Source organism: Diuraphis noxia, unplaced genomic scaffold, assembly GCF_037042655.1.
Source record: "Diuraphis noxia isolate RWA-SAM2 unplaced genomic scaffold, SU_Dnox_SAM2 contig0003, whole genome shotgun sequence".
In the NCBI taxonomy this organism is placed as follows: Eukaryota; Metazoa; Arthropoda; class Insecta; order Hemiptera; family Aphididae; genus Diuraphis; species Diuraphis noxia.
The window spans coordinates 31,351,836-31,374,149 of NW_028301713.1; the positions used below are offsets into that span (position 1 = coordinate 31,351,836).

General features: G+C 27.8%; 1 protein-coding gene across 5 annotated transcripts in view; it reads left to right on the forward strand.

The window, feature by feature from the left end:
* Ntan1 (N-terminal amidohydrolase 1) overlaps window positions 1-21,466 on the forward strand; it is a 29,337-nt gene extending 7,871 nt beyond the window's left edge. For 3 of the 5 annotated variants that reach the window (XM_015510570.2, XM_015510572.2, XM_015510574.2), the window contains 7 exons: window positions 15,207-15,394; window positions 16,423-16,488; window positions 19,325-19,507; window positions 19,614-19,721; window positions 19,805-19,905; window positions 20,190-20,351; window positions 20,839-21,466. In XM_015510570.2, coding sequence (XP_015366056.1) covers window positions 15,208-15,394; window positions 16,423-16,488; window positions 19,325-19,507; window positions 19,614-19,721; window positions 19,805-19,905; window positions 20,190-20,351; window positions 20,839-20,964 — 933 coding nt within the window. In that variant the 5' untranslated portion in view covers window position 15,207 and the 3' untranslated portion in view covers window positions 20,965-21,466. Of the gene's footprint in view, window positions 1-1,109; window positions 1,253-3,851; window positions 4,062-15,206; window positions 15,395-16,422; window positions 16,489-19,324; window positions 19,508-19,613; window positions 19,722-19,804; window positions 19,906-20,189; window positions 20,352-20,838 lie in introns of those variants that run through there. The other 2 variants (XM_015510575.2, XM_015510571.2) reach the window with 2 other exon arrangements.
* The last annotated feature ends 848 nt before the right edge of the window (window positions 21,467-22,314 follow it).

Consider the following 22,314-nt stretch of genomic DNA (forward strand, 5'->3'; position numbering starts at 1 on the left):
TTCTCGCGAGAGAAGATAACATTCACAGATCTGAAACGTTTATATATTTTAATTTTTATCAGTATTTTAATAGTTCGTAGTTTATAATATTACATTAAATTAAACAATACCGTTAAATGTTAATATGGTTGATGTTTAGCTTGTCTTATTTGAACGTCGTTGAAGAAATATTTCTTGAATCACATTAGGCATATTAATTAGTGTAGTGTAATTATTGTACACGAATACGATAGAACTATATTATGAAGAGTATTCAGTGATATATAATATATATATCCTATTATAGGTATGTGTCCGACTTCTTATATGAATAACGTCATCATTTAACGAGTTCCGCATACAGTATACGCATATACATAATATATATAATAATTATATATACTGAGAAGCTTTAACTTAATATCACGATTACGTTATAGTGTTATACCAGTTTTTCTTTGTAGCAGTGGGCCGCCGCGGCTGCTGCGGTCTCCTTATAGTATGGTTATTATGCCGCGGTCGAAATGGCAGAGTTAACGTCAAGTTCTTATCTTTCTCTTCTATAGCATCAGTATTCAGTGGTCATTATATTATTAGACGCCTACGTATTTAATGTGTTGCATTCATCAAGAAAATATCGTATACTCTTATACTTATCGCAGTGGCTATTATTTAAAAAAAATCTTATAGATATTTTGATAAAATTTGACAGTTGATAAGGGCTCATACCGCTCGGTAGTATCGTATCTTTTAATTGGGCCATATATAAATGGTCAGAGTCTTTTTTGTATAGGATTAACCGAAAACAGTTGTGCTGTTTCACAATAATATTTTATATCATTTCTTCTTAACCTTTATGTTATATACCTTACATATGTTAATATGTTATCTAATGTATAATAATGTATAATAGTATAGTTGAGAATAAAAGCGATTTGCCTTATTTGGAAATATATTAGTTGTATTAATGTTTTACACGTTTTATTACTTCTTGATAATTGTGTATTATAATCTTAGTTATATTCTAAATTAATGGCGGCGATGGACCATAGTATAGGTAGGTATTATAAATGTGTTCGATTTAGTTAATCCCAGAAACTACATTCAGTTTAAGCCTGTTTTATCGAAGTGTGCTTGTTCTTTGCTGTATTTTATTAAATTTGCTTAGTTTTAGGTTATAAATTGAATTAAAAAATTTTATTTTTCGTCTCGTCTAAGAAAAATAAAATAGGTATTGTTATACTAAAGTGATATCGACGAAGAATAAAAACAAGTAAGAAAAATAATAATACGTATCAATATACATACGATTTAAATATTAATATTATGAGGTAGTTAGTGTAATATTTGTGCGAAACCATTTCAACTTAATTCAAATAGCTGCTATGGCAGTGTGTTGTGTTGTTCTATTTTTATTTTTATTTAAAATATCGTTTTAGAAATTAAATATCTGGCAACAAATGCCATTCCAGTATAATATAATATTATTTCCAAACTTGAATCTACACATTATAATATACAAATTGCATTTTAATTGTAAATATTTATATACACCTCGTGTATAAATAAATGTACATATTTAAGACTAGTTATTTATAACAAAAATAACAAACATTTTTTTACATTAATTGCAAGTTAGAGTTAAACTATAATAATCAGAAAAAATATATCTAATATATAAATGATATATTTTGTGAAATTTAAATGACTCAAAGATTTTGTTTGTATTTGTAGTTAGTATAGTTTGTATAGTTCGCAGTTATTGTTTGTTTCTATTTGTAACTAAGAATGTGCATAAGTAAGATAATATGATTGTACCAGTATGGTGTGGGTGTCGTATGTTGTACTTACGTAGAATTATGACTGAATGAAGAGAAGTGTGATGGGGTTATTTTGAAATAAAAGCTTAAAAAGGGGATATTTTTATACTGTGATGAGTGTCGATTGGGCCTCTGTAATGGATGTATTTGAATTTAATTTTATAAAATCATTGTATTATATGAAAAACGGTCTGTCAGTTATTATTACTAAGTATATTTTATAATATTATTGTTATATTAGTAATGTATAAAATATATTTTATACATATATCTAATAATATTTTAACGATATAAATAGCTAAAATTCATCATAATATTTTTTTTATAATGTTCAGAAAATGTTACCTAACTAAACAATTGCGAGTATCTATAATTTCAAGTATCTACAGTTATCTGTGTTGGTGTTACTTTGTAGTTTGTTCAAAGTCGAATAAATCAAGTCACAATAGTTTAACTCAAAAGATACTCAAAATACATACTAGATAAGACAAAATAATTTCAAACTAATTTATCATAATGTGTTTGCACATCATTGTTAGTAAAAGTTGTGTTGTGTATTCACATAATATAGTGTATTATGGTAGGTATATTAAAAATAAAAATCTAAGGGACATTTTGCACAGGATATTTTTGAACTAAAAGTTTCGAGTGAGCATGCCAAATTTAAATTCCAAATGAAAAGAAATCATTGTAATACATTATTATTATTATTTGCATATTGTAGGTATAATATTCCTTTACTATTTCAAATTTAAGTGATAAAACTTTTAAGAACCGTTCAACTGTGGAATATGACACCTTGCTGTTGATTATGTAAGTCAATTGTGTGTTGATACAGTGAATGATCCGTGTTTAATGGCACATTATATTCGTGATTAAAATATTTCGTTGTTAGAATAAAATTATTGGAATGAAATGCTCGAAAGTTTGACGCCATTATTTATTCGTCGATGATATATTAAAGTATTCGTGATGTACAAATAAAACTGTCAACATATAGTTGGTGAAATGCTTTGTGTTGGCAGTTAATTAAAATTTCAACAAATAATATTATATATATACATATATGAATAGTTGGAACTGGTTTCTCTATACGAACTTTTAGCATATACCTATCTTCGATGTGTTTATAGTATAGACGTGGTGTTGTTCAAGTAGGTACGCAATTTCTCTACATTTACTCGTATAATAATTTACTGTCCAGGATAATATGGGTAGTTATATATGTAACCGATGCCGTTTATGCGATAAAACCCGTTGAATTTATTTTATCAGTCGATACTTAAATTACTGTACACGATGCATCTATAATTTGTGTTATTGTAATAGATCTCGTCTCCCAATATGTTGATGACATTTGAATATTCTTTTATTTTTTCGGAATATTCAACATAACGATTTGTATAAGTACTGCTACAGTTTGTTCTCATTGTTTTAGAATTTATTCTAAACGTTGCAACGTTTTGGTTCGTGTTTTTTTAAAAAAATTTTGTGGTTTTAAGAACAAATATTCTGGAGGATTTTTCTACATAGGGAATCATTGTTAGGTAAATTCATTGCGTTCGATCATATCATATTATATTTTATGGATATCGATATATAATCTGTTCACGATAAGTGTGTGTATTATAGACGAGGGAGCTGGTCTTCTTCTATAGAAACACACGCTCACAACGGAGATGATAGTCGTGATGGCAATGAGAAAAGAGAAGAGAGAAGTTAGACAGAGAGAGAGACTGTTGGACTGAGAAAAAGAAGAAAACAAAACAACGGTACTTTCTATAAGAAATAAAGATCCGTGTATTCATTATATACGAGATTATATTATTATGTATGTCCGTGTGTGCGGGTGGATGAGGTGATAGGTGGCTGGTAGAAAGTAGTGGAGGTGGTGGTGGTGGCGGTGGCGGTGTGGCGGTCTCCTAGTAAACCACGACGGCGGCAGTCGTATACAACGCACACAAACACAACCGGTTTGCCGCCGCCGCCGAAGAATTCTTCGCGCGAATCCAATTCTATAATAGTGGTCGTGCGTGCCCGAGGGGGTGTCGACCGGCGGCGTTGTTGATCGTTGGGAAAAACTCATCGCTTGGGCGAAATTCATACCGCTGCAGTCCGCGGACCTATCCGCGCCGCGTATCTACACGGATTTTTATTTGTCGCCAAACGGTCGGCTGTTGTGCGAAAAGTCCAGTGTCCGTGACCGGATTAATAGTGTTTCGCCAACGAATAATACTACATACCAAATAGACATCAAATTAGGTTTGTTTAAAACTTTTTCTTTAAATAAACTCTCATCCGCTGTTGTTATGTCGAATAATAGTACTAATTATTGTTTTTACACACCATCATTCTTTATAACCTGGTATATAAAGCGTATTTTTTCTGGTTTTATGTGTTGTATATAATTTATAACGTTTTGTGAGCGTATTTATAGTTTGCTTCGGCTGTGCTCAGTAGGTATCATATTTAAATATTGTCCTGTGAAGTTAATAATACTGATATTAATTATTATTTTATATCCAGGACTGTGAATCAATTGATTTTTATATCTATGGATTCAATTATGAATTATTAATCAGTGAGAAACACATTTGATTCAAGACATTAATCTAAATACGAAATTGAATTATGTATTTTTTAGACATCAACATTCAACACGTAGTATGAATATAAATTGTTTATATTTTCTTATTCCATATTCAAGAAAAAAATTGTTGACTTGGTGGTGGTATGCCTATATGCCCCCCTATAATTAATGTTTTAATATAAAAAGGTCAATATCAATTACAAAATATCATATTTTTAATATTTTTCATACATTCTTTCAAAAACAATTTTTTTTCTTCATACTTAACATTTATTTAAATATTTTTTATTATTTTATTAAATTATTTACATATTATAACCTTTCCAACATATATGTCGTATCCACTTAGTGTAATCGTATTTTTCATGAAATGGATATCCATTTCATGAACTACGATCATATCGTGTAAGTCAAATTTTAGTTCATGAAATGGACATATATTTTATCCATTTCATGAAATGAAAACTCTTATTTTACACTTTGTGTAATATTTTAAATTAATAACATCAATAATAGCTAATTTTTCGTAAAATTGAAATCTTTAAATATTACATATTTTATTAATCTCTTATTTGTTATGAAAAAATAAAATCAGTTTAAATTAAGTTTACTTTTTAATCTATTACATTATTATAATTATTTATAATAATAATAAAAATAAAAATAAATTATAAATTATATAAATATAAATAATTATAATAATCATCATAATAATATGATTTATATAAATAATAAATTATTACTTATTTTTACAAATATTAGTGTTATGGCAACGACTGTTACACTTTACAGAAGCTTTAAAACAAGCACATCGTTTTGATTCACATTGGCGTTTACAAGTACAACTTAAAAAACCTTGTCCCCCAGAAATATGAGAAACTGTTTCACATAATGTGAGTTCTTTATCATTATTAACTTCAGTAGTTTTAAAAAAATTTGATGTCGCGGGTTTCAAACTTGCTGAATTGTACCACCCTTTTACTAAACCATATTGAGTTCCGAGTTGGTGAAGTTTATGTTTGTTCTGATTGACAATAATTGCAATTACATTTTTTTAAACTGTGGTTGAATTTAGAGATCTTAGAATTTTTTTAAATTTAAAGATTTCTATTTCACAAAAAGTTATCTGTTGATGTAATTAATTTAAAATATTACACAAAGTGTAAAATAAAAGTTTTCATTTCATGAAATGGATAAAATATATGCCCATTTCATGAACTAAAAAACTAAAATTTGACTTCACGATATGATCGTAGTTCATGAAATGGATATCCATTTCATGAAAAATACGATTACACTAAGTGGATGCGACATATTTACATACTGTGCATTTTTTAGACTAATTTATTTTGTATGTTATGGAATTTTTGGTTCATATTAACTTTGCATATTTTCCTATTTTTTAGTGCATAAGTGCATGCATATCTAACGAATTTTTATCGGATTAAATTCACGGTTTTTATGATATTATCTGCTGAATTATGTGATGTTGATGTAGGTTGCAAAGCGAAAATCACTTACGGTTTTTAACTGTGTTTGTGAAAATACGTGTTCTATAAATGTATAAATAATTGTATTAATTGTCCTTTTACATGTACTGATAGATTTCAAATATATTTACTATCTAAAAAACAGAGCAGTGTAGTTATGGGGTCTGTTTATGGGTGCTTTATGATTTTCTGAGTACTGACAAGGGGCTTCGTTTGGGTAAAAGTTAATTTAACTATTACATTTATTAATTGTTGAATCTGCGTTTATAACCTGTCGTGTTATAAACGGTATTATAAAAATATCACCCGTTGGCGCTTCATCACCTTGGCCTTTGAGACACTTTTAAATTAAACCATTTAGAATTTTTCCTTCATTAAATTGTAGATAGGTAGGTAGGTAATTTTCAAGGTTATTATAACTATATCCTAAAATTGATTCAGTTCAGTTTTTTATTTGGTCATACCTCTTAATGCATTAAATTCATATACCTACGAAATAAATAAAAATCTGAACGTACATTTCACATTTTAAATTATAATTGATTACTTATATACATAGAATTCATATTTTACCCACAAAAATGAAAGTCCCGGGATCAGGAACACATTAAATTGACGTATCTCGGCTCTAAATCCTACACCCAGAAGCAATAATATAGTTTTATTTGATAGGTCTTTAATCTTTATACGTAGACATAAATACATAGAACTCATTTGGCGTTCGTCCTAAAATAAAAATAATAAATAATAATTTGTTCAAAAATAATATTGCTGATGTTTTTTGAAAAAATATACTTTGTAGTTGCCGTCGTACCTTAATACGTACATATTATACGTACCTAACTATAGTACCTATACGTTGTTTCTTTGTCCGTTTATATATATGGTATATAAACAATGCGTATTGTTAAACCTTAAGATATATTTGTTAAACGAAGTTATAAATATAGCAAATTACCATTATTGCAACAGTTATACATTTTTGTTTGCGTATGGTTAATACATACAAAGATTAGAAAATATTTAAAATTTAGGTGGTAACATTATTTTCCAGTAATTTATTATTACACTCTAGACACTCTAGACAGTCTAGACCATTTAACATGGCCCGTTCAATGGTACTCCAAGTAGGTAAATAATAAAATGTATGTACATTTGATGTATGAATACATTTTCCCCCATTACTGTATATTATAGAATATAAACGTATTAATCCAAACGAACATCTTGTTTTTAACCTATTTAATATGACACTAGTTTACCCTTGTCACATATATTATATATATTTATGCTTAAATAATACAATGGTTGTTGACTCCCGGCACCTCTAATTATGTTAATTTTGCTTGAATTTGAATAATTTAAACTGTTTTCTATTTTGAATATTTTTTTTTCAGACGACCCCCTTATAAAAAAGTACATAGGTACCTACCTATATAAGATTTGCATAGCTCTGCAAAGAGGTCTTTATAATAATTGCCTCAATTTATCTTTAGTTTTATAGTAGGAAATATATACGTGTAATAGTCATATTATGTAAATATTTAATATTAAATACTACTTTAATAGTATATACCTTACCCAATGGCCTATGTTGCCGTGGGTTCCCCTTAAAAAAAAAGTATATACTTTGTGCCTTTGCCCTGTATTGTAAATGAAATGGAAGTTTTAAAACTACATTATGTAGTGAGACAGATATCATTTTATGAGTCTATTTAAACCTAATAACTCCAAAAACTTAAAATATACCGTACCATATTATTTCATAGTTATGAACAATATTACTGTAATTTATATATCAATTGAATTTTGATGCGTTTTGGCCGTCTGTACAACCCGAATACAATAAATCCCGTACAATAATATACTGATGACTCTCATTATAATATTTTATTATTATTCATCAATGACATTTTTAAGACATAAATTGATCATTTCATATAATTTATTATTTTTTTCCACGAAAAAATTTATTTATCCAATTTGAAATATTTCCGTTTAATTTATATATACGGATAACTGTATTATGTTTGAACAGTTGTATAGTTGTATGCAGTTCTTGTATTTACAATGTGCTCATTATAGAATAAATAAACAAAATCAAAATATAGTAATATCTACAATTAATTATTATTTATCATATTAAACAGATTTTGTACTTCTTGCGTCGTTAATTATGGTATCGTGTTGAGATGTATTTGTAATTTGCATATAATAAAAATACATGTTGAAATGTGGCAAATTTTGTGAACATAATGTTATAAAGGATTTAGATTTTAGGTCATCATCGCATTTCATAAATAAAGTTTTTTAAGCTAAATGGAATTATTTTAAGTACTTATTAAATAATTAAACGGTCGTATTTATTTATAATGTACAATTTTTTATTAATATATTAATTTTTCAATTAAATATTGATATAGTATTTTACTAGAGCCGCTGCCGGCGCGCGGCGTAGGTATGTAAAAAATTACACTTCAATGTTGTATTCATCGGAATATTACGCGTAGTTTATGTTGTTGTATTATTCAGCTAAAATGACATGGTATTAATTATAATTTGAATTGCCCGAACCAGTGTTGGTGAGTTGCAGCCTAATCCCTAAATGATGTATGAGTTGCAACCCGGGTTTATGAGAGGTACGTACGAATTGCGGCCATACAATAATGTATATATAATACACACACATAATATGACATATATATATTATATACTATATTACAATTATATATAGTATATAAACATCACAATATTACGTATTTTCTAGTATAAATTGTTGTACTTAATTTCTTGTCAGGTCGCGTGGCACTGCTGGGAGCCTTCCTTTTCTGTATTTAATGTTATTTTGTTATTTTGTCATCACACTTACTTATTATACCATTGTATAGATTGTAAATTTACTATTTTTAATAATAAAAAAAAAATTGTCATACTTATATTAATATTTGTCTTGAAAAAATAAAAGAATTCATATATTATAATATTTTTTGTTTTGTTAAGAATATAGTATAAGATGATCATAATGTTAAAAATAAAAGTATTGGTATAATATATTATGATAATAATATTGTTAAATATTATACAAAAATATAACTTCCCATACCGTATTGAACATTTCGTTTATCGTTATTCATTAATTGCTATGTATATCCAAAACCACATTTGCTAGATACATACGTAATACGTATTATATAGGTTATGTATATAGGTAATGATAATTACTGGGGCAGCAACTCACCTACCTCTAAAATATTGTAGGACCGGAATTCACCGGTCTCCAACACCGGAAACGATAAGTCCGGCCGCAACTAACCCACAGCCGCCCGAACGATGTTATACCCAAAATTTGATGTAATCCGTTTGATAATATAACTATTTATATTTTCCATACCAATTGGCATTTATATCATATCATGCGTATGTAGTTTAAATCATTATCTTAAGAGGACGTTTCACCCGCATGTGTTGTCTCCGTCTTACAAGTGCGTAACATTGCAAAAACTGTTTTGCGCGGGAAAGAACAGAGAAAGATACAGTTATAACTAAGAAACGAAATTTTCACCACATAAAAAGGTGAATTTTGTCTGTGCAATATCGTTTTTATTTTTTCGATATCACTTATACAACAAAAATTCTTATTGTTTTATAATACATTAATTTTGCGTTTTTTAAGCATGAATAACTTTTTTTGTAGTTCTGATATCGAAAAAATAAAAACGATATTGCACAGACAAAATTCTCCTTTTTATGTGATGAAAATTTCGTTTCTTAGTTATAACTGTATCTTTCTCGGTTCTTTCCCGCGCGTAAAAGTTTTTGTAATGTTACGCACTTGTAAGACGGAGACAACACATGCGGGTGAAACGTCCTCTTAATTCTTAATGGTTGTTATTAAAGTTTAAATAGGTACAAACATGTACGTATCTCCACATATGTATTATGTATAGTATAAGTTTACATAATATCGTGAAGTTGATTCATTAGGAATAAATACGTATTTTTTTTTTAAAGTCTGCTGTTTTCGTTTATTGTATTGAATTTATAGATATTTTTAAACGTAAGATGCAAGTTTTTACATACTAATTTAGAATTTGAGCGAATCGATAAATGTGTATTGAATTTAAAATGTGTGTATTTTGTGACTAGAGACATTTTTTATGCTAGAAAAATGCTTCAATGTTCAATATAGAGGGTTGTTTCTGGTATCAAAATAGATTTAGTTTGCTGGTCAAAAGTAATTATTTTTTGTTTTAATCAAATACCTACCTCTAAAATTTTCATCAAACGTTTTCAAAACTTATTAAAATTTTCAAAATATTTTGGTGCATTTTAAACTTAATGCTTAGACATTTTAAATTTTCATCTTTTTCTATTTATGTTGATAAGTATATTGTTTATTGTTGAGTTAAAAAAAAAAAAAAAAAACAGTTGACAATTTAGATAGTATACTTAAAATTAATCAGAAATTGCACTAACTAGAATTAAAATAAAAAATAGTTTAATGTCACATTTAAAAAAGAAAAATCTAGTTCCATTTTTTTTTTTACAAGTGTTTAAATAGCAATTCTTTACAAGTTGTTAAAATCGTGAAAAGTTTCAAACTGTTTTTATGTTGAAAATATTTTAATTTGAGTATTTACTTATAATGTTTGAAAAATACATACAATGACTCTCATAAGTTATTCTCATACCGTCAATAATAAATATCGAAAATACATAAAATTATTATTTTTAAGTATTTGATGTTCAAATGTTGATAGATTAAATATTTAAATTAATATTAAATATTTGAATGTTTGATAGAAACCTGAAATCTGTTAGTATCTCTTTGGTTAAAATAAGTCATGTTTTAAAACGTAAAGAGAGGTACCTACTCTTTTGATTGGCATGAATTACACCTTTAAAATAATTGTTTACGTTGAATCTGTGTAATATATATTACATCATTATCATTAGTAAATGTAAACTCTTCTAGAGATTATCTATTTTTGTTGTTAAATCGTTTCGGTGGTAGGTAATAGCAAGAACTTAATCTAAAGGTCGATTGTTAGTATAGTCCTTATCTTTTTATTGATACGAAAAAGGGCATTATATACCTATGTATTTTATTAATATTTTGATTTTAATTATGCATAATTCAAAGTATAATTTCCATATTTATATTATTTGATTTTCTACTGTTCAAAAGAAAAACTTATGTAACGCTTAAACGAAATATTCAGTAAAAGTCAATTAATATATAGTACAGTTATATATTAATTTATTATAGTAAAGTATTAGAGTTAGATAAACCACACTTGTAAAAATTATAGCTGTGTATTTATACTTGATATAGTTTTAAAATGGAAATGTGTTTAAATGCTTGTACATTTTAAGCCAAATTTGTCATTCTGTTTCAGAATTATACAATAACAAAAATAGATTAGTTTTTTAGGCAAATTGACGTTGTTATGAAAGGTGTTTTTTTATAAATTTAATGTGATCTATAAAAAATAAATATGGCATAACTTATAATAATATTATCTATAAAGGTTTTTTTTTAAATATCTAATTTTTTGTACTAATTGTTGCATAACTAAAAAATAATCAATGTAATAATAACTAATACAAAAACCTATTTGTCTTAGTAATTACTTTTTAATTGTTAGCTTAAACTTTATTACATCAAAAAATTTCCATTATGTTTTTTATTTGTATATTTACGGCAACTGCATTTATTCGTCTTTACGAATATTTTATTACCTAGGAGAATAATATGTAATGAGAACAAAATATGATGTACAATGTAATATATGATGAAGTACTAAAAATAGTTTGAATCCTCTGTGTGTATTGTGAGAAAAGAATATTACTCATAAACAAAAATCATACTTTGACAAATGATGACAATTACGAGTGAAAGTGTTCAAAACATCATACAAATTGAAGTACTTACAAAAAAAGTTATCTATATATGTAATGGGACTATAGAAGTCATATTTTCATGTGTTATTATTATCATGATCATCAAAAATGTAAAAAAATTATATTGTGTTCTATTTATATTTTATACACTAACAGATTTACATAATATTTCATTTGTTACCAATTCAATAAAAACACGTTATTTTTTACGGCCTCATATGACTTGCGTTTCTAATTCATATAATTTCTTAAGTTGGATTGCTTCTCTGGTTGAATTTTTGGTTTACCTATAATTGTTCGTATCTTATTAAATAATCTATAATTTTAAATTTATTATTAAACTTGTAGTATTCATTATTTAATATTACGACTGAAAGTAAAATAATATGTTATTTGGTGTGACACAAATGTGAATATTTGTCTTCTATGTACATTTTTAATGTTTTTTTACGTTTGAATAACGTAGCTTAACTTAATTCTAAATTAAAGTTAGTTCCCAAATTACTAGTACACTTTTTTCCAAATGTTGGGAACGGTAATAGCTTGTGATTTATATTAAGCCGCTGAATAAGATAACTTAAAGTTGATTATGCATTAAAAAATGTTAAGGAATCAAAAAAACAAAACTTGCAATGAGAAAAAAAGAGAAATAACCCATTTAAATTTTATATAGTGTAAAATGTAAAATAATCTAATAAAATAACACCGAAAAAAATCATAATACAAATATATTAAAATCAAATATACCATACGGTTTCATAGGTATTGAATTTGACTATTATTATTAACAATTATTTAAGTTTAATTTATTTTAATTTTGAATTTTGACAATTTCTAAATTACCTCTATTATTGTTACTAATACATATTATATCAAATATCTGAATCGCGGAAAAATACCCATGGAAAAGAAATTACCAAGGAAAAAGAGCCCGTGGAAAAAAACCCACAGACAAAAAGCCCTTCGAAAAAATTAAAATTAAAAATAAATGTTAATACATCTATATTTAATATAATTATTATATAATATTTTTTTATTTTTAATCTAGTTTATACAATCTGTAAATAAAAAAAAGTACAATAATAAGCATAAATTATGTTTTTTTTAAATTATTATATATGTAGTATCTTGAGGAAAGAACCAACCAGCGAAGGCACTTTGGGAAATTATATAATTATATAAATATAATATAAATATAAGTTTGGAATATAATATGAGTGTTTATTATTTGTTCAAGTTTTATCTTATATTTCAATGGTTTTATTCAAGGGGAATGGAATCACAATACACCCAATTATGTTTTATTACACATTTGTTAATTATTATATTTATAATTTGAATATTATGTACTGTTTTATCCCAAAATAAAATAACTATGTGATTGTATTATGATAGGTATTTGAGCTAATCAACAAAATAATATAAAACACACTTTTATTTTAGTGGGTTTTTTTTCCGTGGTCATTTTTTCCGCCTACCCAAATATCTAGCTAAGAGGACGTTACACCTTCATGTGTTTTTTCCGTCTTACACACGTATGATATACCAAATTGTCAGTTATTAGTTTTAATAGTGTGCTGCTAATTTTGATATGAGAGTGAATACATCTATAAAATTAATTTTAAAATAAAAATTTAAAGATAAGATTATCATCTAGGACCCCTGGCCTTGTAGGCTTTTATTGATATTTTTATTTTTAGTAATTTTATTTTTATTTATTTTATGTGTATACGCCAACCGGCTTTTATAAAAAGAGTTAAAGATAAATATGAATATAATATTATAACAATAATATTTTATCACTAGTAATATAACTAGGTAGGTAATGTAATATCAAAATGAGGTGAAGATCAAAACTAAATTGGCAGACCGAAGTATTCTGTTCATGGTGTGGTTTTGTTGAAGGAAGTAAATGAGTGGGAATATGAAAAGGAATGTAATTACGAATATTGTGATAAGTAACTTTAAATACAATTTGAGATAAAAGGCCACGTGCATCTATATAGTTGTTGAAAATTGCATAAATAAACTGAGAATCAATATAATTACGGTGTGAAGACAAAGAAGGTATATTTAGAACACGGCTAATATCAGAATAGTTATGATTCGGTGAAGTTAATTTAAGAATAAAAGAAGCATTCTATAAAAATTTACGTTGATCACGTTCAAGACGTAACTGATCCTCAGCAAGGCGAGGGTACCAGACTATAACCCCATACTCGAGTATGGGTCGAGCAAGAGCTAAATACAATGAGCGAAGGCAGTTTAATGACGAGAAGAGCTTTATATTACTTTTAATAAAACCTAGAACCTTAAGAGCACAACCCGCTATCATATCATTGTTATAGTTAAAATAGAAAGTGATGAGTAATAAATACCAAGATCCTTAATAATGTATACACGTTGTAACTATGAGTTATTAAGTATACGTTGCAGGGGAAGAGTAAAGGGGTTCTAGATCTAGAAATAGAAAAAGAGATAACACTACACTTGCTAACATTAAGATAAAGACCTAAATTGGATACCCAGTACGTTAAATTGATTAAGTTCATCTAATAGAATTTGACAGTCAGTATGGGTATCGATTTTATAGAATATTTTTATGTCACCGGCATAGAGAAGAAAATTAGATTTTTTGAGATATCTGGCAAAATAACAGAGGACTCAAATGCCACCCTGAGGTACTCCAGTAGTGACATCAACCAAGTTGGAGGAAACACCATTTAACTTAATAAATTGTTTACGGTTAGATAGGTATAAACGGAACAAGGACTGAAGGGGTTACCAATACCAATACGATCGAGATCTTTAATAAGAAGGTTCCACATAGGAACAGTGTCGAAAGCTTTGGAAAAACCGGTAAAGATTACGTCAACTTGAGAGCCTTTGTTAAGGCTGTGTAAAGGAAGTGAAAGATACACAGCCGGTAATAGTACTCCTCCCTGAACGATAAACACGTTGTTGAGGAATAAGAATATGATTTAATTTGGGTCCCAAATTGTAATAGATGATAGATTTAAATAACTTGGCAATCTGAGGTGATATGGAAATCGATATAAATGGCCATAACCGTGTAAGACAGCAATACAGCGTGTGTTAATAATTTTATATTATTTTGGATTTACTATCCAATTATACCCTTTTATTTTAAATCATTCAAAAATTCAATTTTGTATGATATGTATATTAGTTATTATTTTATTAAAAAACACTGAATATAAACTATTGGTAGGTATGCTAAATATTAGGATACAATTTGTGTTCACCGATTACCATTTTTACTGTATTATTATTTATGTATTTACATATTGTATAGACTTAAATTACGTTATTGCTACTAAGACTTGTAGTGACTACTGAGTTCTGAAACTAATTAACAAAGGTCTTTAAAATTATTTTAATTAATTTTTTCGGTTTTTGCAGGATGGTGTTACTGGTGCGAGGCGTGGTTCAAGACGAACCACCGCCGGACACGAGGACGCTGTATCTCAACCACCCTGTACTCCGAGATTCCGCATCACAACTGCTCACCATCTCCACAAAAGTCGTCGGGCCCATAGGGCTTCTTTACGTATGTCAACGAGAGATGGCCGTGACCGTACCACATGACAGTTCGTATACTTGTATTATTATAAAATAATGTGGTATCCACGCGTGGTCGAGAGATAGGGGGAGGGTTAAACATTTGTATTATATTTATTTGTTCTAATATTTGAGATAATATCATCTGTATTATATAATAATGTAATGATGGCGGCGTATTAGTAATATGGCGTATTAATAATGGAAATTTATTGTAATTATATTGGTTCCGAGTTTTTTAACGACTTCACTGTCCGGGGCTCTCTTGAAATATATAGAGATGAAAGGTGAGATCCTCGTAAATATACATTATTGTGTGTGTGCAACAAAATAACTTCGATACTTAATAATTTATATAGCTTTACGTTCATACGTAACGTAACATACCTTATGCATTGATTACCTGCTTCATACAATTACTTCACATAATTAGTTTTTCCGACTTCGATTATCATTCTTTGGGTGGCAGAAAAATTAAAATTAGCGTGATATTACGTCGAGAGCATTTCTGTACATATGGAAATGTAAAAATTCTCCTTATCTCTTGAATCTTATGTTATGAATTTAAAAGTCATATGTTTTTACATATTATAATATGTTTTGTTGAGTAATGCTATAATATAGCAGCTATATCGACCGCTTAGATGCTTAGAATGGTTACCGATTTGTTTTTCTGATATACACAATTCTACCTTAAAATATTTGCGTGCATTTGAAATTAAAATTAAATACTTTTATAATATGTATAAACATTATATATAAGGTGCTGACATTCATGTCTTAAAAATATAATTGTAAAATTTATTGTTAGTACCTAATTAATAATAAACTATATACTATTATGTAAACCACCAAATATACAGTATATATATTTGATTATTTAATATTATTTGGATTATAAGTATAACATGTGAACCCCTCCCCCCAACTTCACTTAGAAAAGTTTAAACCACCACTGATCGCATTAATGAAAACACAGTAGTACCTTCTTAATGATATTGATTAAGATTTATGATTTTTGACGTAATAATATAATAATTTATTTAATGTTTGATAGAAAACGTGTCGATCATTGGTTCTGATGACGTTACCACTTGCATTATTCTTGTACTCCGGCATACCGGTAAGTTTATTTTGTATTAATAGATAATACATGGCGTACCTATAACGTGCGTTAATCCATGACTAATTAAATAGTTATCATCACAGTTGTACTAGTTTTGCGCATCTTCTTCACCTCCGGCCTTTGTCGTAGTTCTACACTTCTGATTAGTTGATTTTTTTGTGTTAACGATAATTATTATGAATTATATTTATTTTATAATTTATTAGGCATTTAGGTAGTTCAATATAATATTAAATAACAACAATTAATTTATTCTATGTACTATGCTATATTATAACTAATAAATTAAGAATTTAATTTTTTAATTTTTACACGGTTTTTTTGCCATAGAGAAGTGTTACATTTAAATTATTGAACCAAATAAACGTTCTTGTACGAAATAAACATTGGTAGGTAATGCCAGCCAATAAGAAATGAAGAACTAGATATGCTATTGGCGAAGTAAAGAATTATTTGTGCGAGGACTGCGTATCAAAAAATGGATGTTATCTATCTAATTTTTCATGCGTTAATGTTTGTATCGTATCCATTGGTAGGTTTTTTAAGAGCACTACGTAATTTATAAAATAGGTATTATAAGTCTATAATGACGAGTCAAACCTAGAACTCTTTAGTTTCAACGGCCAACAAATCCCAAATATTAATTAAAAATTTTTTTATTGCCAAATAATTTGGTGATTTCCAGAATGTGATTTTTCATAATTTCAAGTCTGATGCGTGGTATATTTTTAATTATATATTTAACTTATTAGTTAAAAAAAAAAAAACAATATTTGGTTGACACCTTCACAAGCACGAGCACTGTTTCTAAGATACGTATATAAAATACGTTCAAAATGGTTTTGAAAGCAATTCTTGTTACTTTCAAAAAGTCAAATAATTTTTATATTTTTTGCATTTTCGGGTACAATTAATATACGTTTTGGAAATATATGCGTGTGGTATGTGTAGGTGCTTATATTTTTTACCTATATTACATACTATTTTAAATTACCTATTGTTACGTCGTATGTTTATATGAATTCGTAGGGCAGGGTAATTAGGGCACCTATATGGATATGATGTGAAAGTCCCAAACCGATTATTTTCTAACGCCGATTCATTTTATTGGGCGCCCGTGAATCGGGCCACATTTTAACTACCTGCTTCGTATAAAATATTTGTTCACAATTTATTACCCGGAAATTGGGCCACATATTAAATCTCTATTTTTTAAGTGTATCCTGAGATTGAGCCATAAAAATATAGCAAACAAATATATTATTATTAGGAATATAATATAACGTTTATTAATCAATTATTATTTATTGTCTGACAAATACAATTCATACTACAAATCATTTTTTTCTAATACAAAAATTTATTACATCGCTGTGATTCATTATCACTAGGGCTGGGATTTTAATGCCCTAAAAACCCCCGAAAAATGTCCTAAAAAAAATGCTTTTATGACCTAAAAACTCTAAATAATGCCCTAAAAAACCCCGAAAACGCCCTTAAAAAATTGCTTTTATGAACTAAAATTTTTTTTTATTTTTAATAAAATAATAAAGTAAAGTAATAAAACGGTGTTAACCACGACAAAACTCGTACTGAACGTCGAACGATATCATCGGACGTCGATTTTACCGATTTAAGATTATTTAACAGGAAATGCGGGTAGAGGTTACTCGATAATACTCCGATAATGGCGACAAACCGATAATATAATACGAATTACGAGTACCTACTTATAATCTGTTATATTTATTTAAAAACCATGTTGGTGTAAAAATCTTAAAATAAAATTTCAAATTCATGCACTTGGTTTCCAAAAACTCAAAAAATGCTCCAAAAACTCTAAAATGCCCTAAAAAATTAAGAAAATGACCTAAAAACTAAAAAATGCCAAAAAATGCAAAATAAACTTTCTTATTCTTATTCAAATGTACATAAAACAAATTTGTGACAAGATGAGCATTGCACAGTAAGCTTTGAAAAACAATGCTAAGTGCATCGAAATCCCAGCCCTAATTATCACCGTTAGCTAAGCTTTTGACTATTTTTATACATTTCATTAGATAACAATTCTATATTATCATAAGATATCAAAGTTTTATGTGCGCTGGAGTTTTAGGTGTTGTAGCAATTTATATAATATTATTAAATTAAAAAATTATATTAAATGATTACCAATATAATAACCTATTATACATGTAATATTTTAGTGGCCCAATTATTATCGTACACCTTTTAAAGAAAAGGTGAATTTTGGACAATTCTCAGGTGCTCAAAAAATATTTAAAATAACAATACATACAACGGTAATAGTAATAATTTATTAAAAATATAATATCCACCACAAAACATCAATAAATAAATATTATTTTCCTAACTATAGTGTGGTCTATTGCTTAGTCTAGCCTTTTTGGTTACCATTAGTGATACGCGTACCTTAGTTTGGGAACTTCTTCAATAACATGTGTATGATGTATTTGCATAGTATAACACAGTCATTTTAAAATCGTGGCTTCTAACTAATTTATATTTCATCTCCATCTTAGAAATAATAATAAAAAAATGTTAAAATAATCATTTAAAATTTAAATAATATTTATGTAAGTAAAGATATACTTTTTTAAGAACAATCAAATAATATTTTTAATAAATATGTAATAAATAATAAAGCATTGTATATACACGACATAATTTGTTAAAATATCGTTATTTTTTCTTGCACGCCCATAAATTAAAAACTATTTAGGTATCGTGATAATACTTTGAGTTTGTCATGCCTGAATTATAATTTATAATTGACAGTTTTTTCGGGAATGTTTACACATATTATGTTTAGGTTCCGGTGCTGTGGGATTTGCTCATCTTGACGGTTCATGTACCGAGGAATGTGTGGTTAACATGGTACACAGGATCCAAGAACTGTCCATGGGCTTCCCTGACGGTCGACTGGAAATGTCTCTGATTGGCGGATTCACTCACGTGTTGCGTTATGGCGAACAAGTGTTTTATAGTCTGATGGGTAAATGTCTTAAATGTTATTTTCCAGCCGAGAAGTCGGTATAAATATAAGTAATACATTACTATAATATTATTATATATCGTTCTCGTGTGTTTATATATGACAGTTGCTGTTCACAAACATCAATCCGAAATCGAACTTGTACTCGCGTGTGTCGGAGAACTCAACACCATTATGCGGAACAACGTCCACTGGCCGCTGCTTTACGGAGCGGGTAATATTTTTATATTTTTAAATAATATATTTTTCTTTAAATACGATTTTAATGTAAATTCTTTGTCCGCGTCTTTTATACAGGAGTTATGGTCAAGAGCGGCGAAGTGTTTCCAGCCAACTTTCCAGACAAAGGTCCCGAACAACCTCTAAGACTAGCCCGGCTGTTCACAGGCCTGCAACCGGTACATATATATTAACATAATATAATACAATGTATAATATTATGTATTATAACTTGAAGTTATTCTTTTCGTTAAATTTATGTTTTTGAAAATATAAACATACTGAATATTATATATTTTACATAATTTGAAGTCATTATAAGTTACAACACAACTTTTTTTTAAATTTTTTTAAAATCTCGTTACTATTTTTATTGATAAAAATTAAAAATGTTTTAAATTTCATTCTCCTATAGTTATAATCATATAGGTATAACTTTAATGTTTTATTTACACATTAATAGGTGTTAGACGTGTATGACTGCAGCTTGGGTCTATTGAGAATTGGACCGTTCAACTACGAACCTATGCGCAGTGTTGACTTGTGGCTCCAGCAGTCCGACGAATTCATCCTACAAGCTTTGTCGACTACGCCCGACGTTGAACCACCGCACACAGTCATGGCTGTAAGCATAAAATAACACCTTCAATACATTATAATATGTTAATAGTTTTAAACCGTATCCTCCGTGTTGCAGCGTAGTAATAATAATCAAATAATTGTAACTTAATACTACTATAAATAGTAGTATAATTCTAAATGTATACTATTTAATAAAACACTAAAATATTAAAATATTCGTGGTAAATAAAAATAGTTTTATTTTGTCTTTTGGTCGAACACTCATTGACAAAAGTATTTCACATCATTGTAACTATATTCATTCGCTATGCTCAGAATCTAATATAGGTGATTATTATTCTAGCTGTAGACATTTAAATTGTGAATTGTTGAAAAAACAATGGTACGATGTATTATTCCGGTGTCTGGTTATACATTTTATTCCTTTAATACAAGTTACAACTTTCGTATAAGTATTACTCATGATTTGTGTAGCTGAAAATAATAAATTTAAGTACAGTTTTCACATTTTTATAATTGTTTTATTTTAGATAAGAGCCTCCTTAAAATACGTTCAAGATCATCCGTTTCCGGCAGTTACAGTGTTCAGGGATAATCGACCGTTATACTATAGACGAGATGAACACTCTGGAACGTGGACTCCGTTTCGCTATTAAGGTAATACGAATTTCTATCTCGACAATCCAACTTTAAAACGAAAGTGTCAAATAAATGTTTGTATGTGACATCGATGATTTGGTAACATTCAAACGTATAATATCATTGAAAAAAAAATACCAGTGATAGTTTTTATTATTTATAACATTCCATTTCGTTTGCCCTAATCTTGTGTTTTATAAGCTGTTCATTTTTATTTTTTTATTTGTAAGTGCCTTTATAGTTAAATTACATTTTTTTAAAAGCTGTTTTCGTAATTTTTAGAAGCTAATGGAGAACTTAAAAACACTTAAGTAAATTATAATATGTATTAAGTTTTAACTGTGGTAATATTATATTTTATGTTGTACGATGAAATAATCAAAAAAAAAAAAAAAAAAAATACAATGTTGATTTATTTTTTTTAACAATAATTGTTTCATATATATATATATGTATGTGTGAATTTTAATCAAAGTGAATATGAAGTGTACAATTATAATTATATGTATATTTTTTTTATCATCATTTTTTTTTTGCAAGTGACGTTTTTTTAGTTGCAATATTTCCATTGACCACTCAATGGAGCATATTTTTTTTTATGTTGTAGTTAAACATAACGTTATAAACCCATAACTACATTTGTGTACACCAGGCCTTAGAAACGAGGTTTAAAATAATAGTATTTGAAGAAGAACCTTGCAAGGAATCCTTTTTCTATATTTATTGATATATAGAATTTTTCGGTTACTACATTATTTAGATATTTCATTTATTTAAGTACCTAATACTAATTGGTTCATTGAATTTCATTATAAATGTATAAAAAAATATCAGATAAGTAAAAGTACCTATTTACAAATAGCTGGTATTAATATCAGTAGTTTTAAGTTTAAACTCTTATAACTGAAGCTTACAACTTATAATAGTAGAGATTAGTGGCCTAGTAAGACTCATGGCAAATCTAGGAAAAAGCAACTTTTTGGTGATTAAAAAAATAACCACGAGTGATTCGATAACGACCAACTCGATGTGTTCACACGCACACTTAGGAAGATCGAGCTTATCCTTATCCCCGTTTAGCCTTAAATTTGTTTTTATATGTTTCCCGTTTTGCCCAGAGTAGTTTAGATTAATTTAAAATTAAGTTTGCGATGATTATAATATTTGAGTATCATTTAGCGTTATCCAGAAAAGATCACGAGAAATGCGAAATCATATTTTTTTCTTGATAATTTATTAAAATAAATGGTTCTTTATTTGAGGTTTCAGTTTCAGATGTATTTAAAGCCATGTATGCTTCAATTATATTATTTGGCAACACAGGAAGAACTTTACGTCTACTTCTATATACTGCTTTTCTTATATTA